At 44.7% G+C, this 3829-nt stretch overlaps 1 protein-coding gene across 1 annotated transcript; it reads left to right on the forward strand.

Moving 5' to 3' along the window:
- The first annotated feature begins 610 nt into the window (after nt 1-610).
- LOC110440990 lies at nt 611-2132 on the forward strand. Its single transcript, XM_021484099.1, has 2 exons — nt 611-1081; nt 1248-2132. Exons 1-2 carry the CDS (start codon nt 611-613, stop codon nt 2130-2132), a joined length of 1356 nt encoding a protein of 451 aa, XP_021339774.1.
- Nucleotides 2133-3829: the final 1697 nt, after the last annotated feature.

Consider the following 3829-nt stretch of genomic DNA (forward strand, 5'->3'; position numbering starts at 1 on the left):
ACGTCCTTGACGAACGATTAGCAGACGTATGTATCAAACGTCCAACAGACATCTGTATCAAACGTCCAACGTACATCTGTATCAAACATCCAACAGACATCTGTATCAAACATCCAACAGACGTCCTTGACGAACGTTAAGCAGACGTATGTATCAAACGTCCAACAGACATATGTATCAAACGTCCAACAAACGTCTGTATCAAACATCCAACAGACGTCTGTATCAAACGTCCAGCAGACGTCTGTATCAAACGTCCATCAGACGTCTATATCAAACGTCCAGCAGACGCTGTATTAAACGTCCAACAGACATCTGTATCAAACGTCCAACAGACGTCTGTATCAAACATCGAACAGACGTCTGTATCAAACGTCCAGCAGACGTCTGTATCAAACGTCCAGCAGACGTCTGTAGCAAACGTCCAAAATACGTCTGTATCAAACGTCCGACAGACGTCTGTATCAGACGTCTGTATCAAACGTCCAACAGACGTATTTGACGAACGTCCAGCAGACGTATGTATCAAACGTCCATCAGACAGACAGACAGACAGACATTCTTTATTTCCTCTTTTACAAGAGATTAAAGTCAATCAATACATACATATATGTTTACATTTCAAATCTGTATCAAACGTCCAGCAGCCGTTTGTATCAAACGTCCATCGGACGTCTGTATCAAACGTCCAGCAGACGTCTATATCAAACGTCCAACAGACGTATGTATTAAACGTCCAACAGACGTCTGTATCAAACGTCCAACAGACGTCCTTGACGAACATCCAGCAGACATATGTATCAAACGTCCAGCAGACGTCTGTATCAAACGTCCAGCAGACATTTGTATCAAACGTCCAGCAGACACCTGTATCAAACGTCTAACAGACGTCTGTATCAAACATCCAGCAGACGTCTGTATCAAACGTCCAGCAGACGTCTGTGTCAAACGTCCAACAGACGTCCTTGACAAACGTCCAGCAGACGTCTGTATCAAACGTGCAGCAGACGTATGTATCAAACGTCCAACAGACGTCTGTATCAAACGTCCAGCAGACGTCTATATCAAACGTCCAACAGACGTATGGATTAAACGTCCAACAGACGTCTCTATCAAACGTCCAACAGACGTCCTTGACGAACGTCCAGCAGACATATGTACCAAACGTCCAGCAGACGTCTGTATCAAACGTCCAACATAGGTCCTAGACGAACGTCCAACAGACGTATGTATCAAACGTCCAACAGACGTCTGAATCAAACGTCCAACAGACGTCCTTGACGAACGTCCAGCAGACGTATGTATCAAACGTCCAACAGACATCTGTATCAAACGTCCAAACGACGTCTGTATCAAACGGCCAACAGACGTCTGTATTAAACGTCCAGCAGACGTCTGTATCAAACGTCCAGCAGACATTACATCCAGCAGACGTCTGTATCAAACGGCCAGCAGACGTCTGTATCAAACGTCCAACAGACATCTGTATCAAACGTCCAAACGACGTCTGGATCAAACGACCAACAGACGTCTGTATTAAACGTCCAGCAGACGTCTGTATCAAACGTCCAACATACGTCCTAGACGAACGTCCAACAGACGTATGTATCAAACGTCCAACAGACATCTGTATCAAACGTCCAAACGACGTCTGTATCAAACGTCCAACAGACGTCTGTATAAAACGTCCAGCAGACATCTGTATCAAACATCCAACAGACATCCTTGACGAATGTCCAGTAGACGTATGTATCAAACATCCAGCAGTAGTCTGTATCAAACGTCCAGCAGACGTCTGTATCAAACGTCCAACAGACGTCTGTATCAAACGTCCAAACGACGTCTGTATCAAACGACCAACAGACGTCTGTATTAAACGTCCAGCAGACGTCTGTATCAAACGTCCAGCAGTCGTCTGTAGCAAACGTCCAAAAGACGTCTGTATCAAACGTCCAACAGACGTCCGTATTAAACGTCCAGCAGACGTCTGTATCAAACGTCCAGCAGACGTCTGTATCAAACGTCCAACAGACGTACTTGACGAACGTCCAGCAGACGTATGTATCAAACGTCCTTCAGACAGACAGGCAGACAGGCAGACATTCTTTATTTCCTCTTTTACAAGAGATTAAAGTCAATCAATACATACATATATGTTTACATTTCAAATCTGTATCAAACGTCCAGCAGACGTTTGTATCAAACGTCCAACACACGTCCTTGACAAACGTCCAGCAGACGTATGTATCAAACGTCCAACGGATGTCTGTATCAAACGTCTAGCAGACGTCTATATCAAACGTCTAACAGACGTATGTATTAAACGTCCAACAGACGTCTGTATCAAACGTCCAACAGACGTTCTTGACGAACGTCCAGCAGACATATGTATCAAACGTCCAGCAGACACTTGTATCAAACGTCCAGCAGACACCTGTATCAAACGTCTAACAGACGTCTGTATCAAACATCCAGCAGACGTCTGTATCAAACGTCCAGCAGACGTCTGTATCAAACGTCCAACAGACGTCCTTGACAAACGTCCAGCAGACGTTTGTATAAAACGTCCAACAGACGTCTGTATCAAACGTCCCACATACTTCTGTATAAAACGTCCAACAGACGTCTGTTTCAAACGTCCAACAGACGTCCTTGACAAACGTCCAGCAGACGTCTGTATAAAACGTCCAACAGACGTCTGTATCAAACATCCCACATACTTCTGTATAAAACGTCCAACAGACGTCTGTATCAAACGTCCAACAGACGTACTTCACGAACATCCAGCAGACGTATGTATCAAACGTCCAACAGACATCTGTATCAAATGTCCAACAGACGTCTGTATCAAACATCCAACATACGTCTGTATCAAACGTCCAGCAGACGTCTGTATCAAACGTCCAACAGACGTCTGTATCAAACGTCCAACAGACGTCTGTATCAAACGTCCATCAGACGTCTTTATCAAACGCCAAACAAACGTCCTTGACGAATGTCCAGCAGACGTATGTATCAAACGTCCAGCAGTAGTCTGTATCAACCGTCCAGCAGACGTCTGTATCAAACGTCCAACAGACGTCTGTATCAAACGTCCAGCAGACGTCTGTATCAAACGTCCAGCAGACGTCTGTATCAAACGTCCAAAAGACGTCTGTATCAAACGTCCAACAGACGTCTGTATCAAACGTCCATCAGACGTCTTTATCAAACGCCAAACAAACGTCCTTGACGAATGTCCAGCAGACGTATGTATCAAACGTCCAGCAGTAGTCTGTATCAACCGTCCAGCAGACGTCTGTATCAAACGTCCAACAGACGTCTGTATCAAACGTCCAGCAGACGTCTGTATCAAACGTCCAGCAGACGTCTGTATCAAACGTCCAAAAGACGTCTGTATCAAACGTCCAACAGACGTCTGTATCAAACGTCCAGCAGACGTCTGTATCAAACGTCCAACAGACGTACTTGACGAACGTCCAGCAGACGTATGTATCAAACGTCCATCAGACAGACAGACAGACAGACAGACAGACAGACAGACAGACAGAGAGACAGACAGACATTCTTTATATCATCTTTTACAAGAGATTAAAGTCAATCAATACATACATATATGTTTACATTTCAAATCTGTATCAAACGTCCAGCAGCCGTTTGTATCAAACGTCCAACAGACGTCCTTGACAAACGTCCAGCAGACGTATGTATCAAACGTCCAACGGACGTCTGTATCAAACGTCCAGCAGACGTGTATATCAAACGTCCAACAGACGTATGTATTAAACGTCCAACAGACGTCCTTGACGAACGTCCAGCAGACATATGT

Source organism: Mizuhopecten yessoensis, unplaced genomic scaffold, assembly GCF_002113885.1.
Source record: "Mizuhopecten yessoensis strain PY_sf001 unplaced genomic scaffold, ASM211388v2 scaffold714589, whole genome shotgun sequence".
NCBI lineage: Eukaryota > Metazoa > Mollusca > Bivalvia > Pectinida > Pectinidae > Mizuhopecten > Mizuhopecten yessoensis.

Excerpts from the sequence above, each read along its gene's own strand:
- LOC110440990 (XM_021484099.1), top strand. The coding sequence starts at position 611 with ATGTTTACATTTCAAATCTGTATCAAACGTCCAGCAGCCGTTTGTATC. Across the intron at positions 1,082-1,247 it reads ATATCAAACGTCCAACAGAC|ACGTCTGAATCAAACGTCCA; the intron begins GTATGGATTAAA and ends AACGTCCAACAG.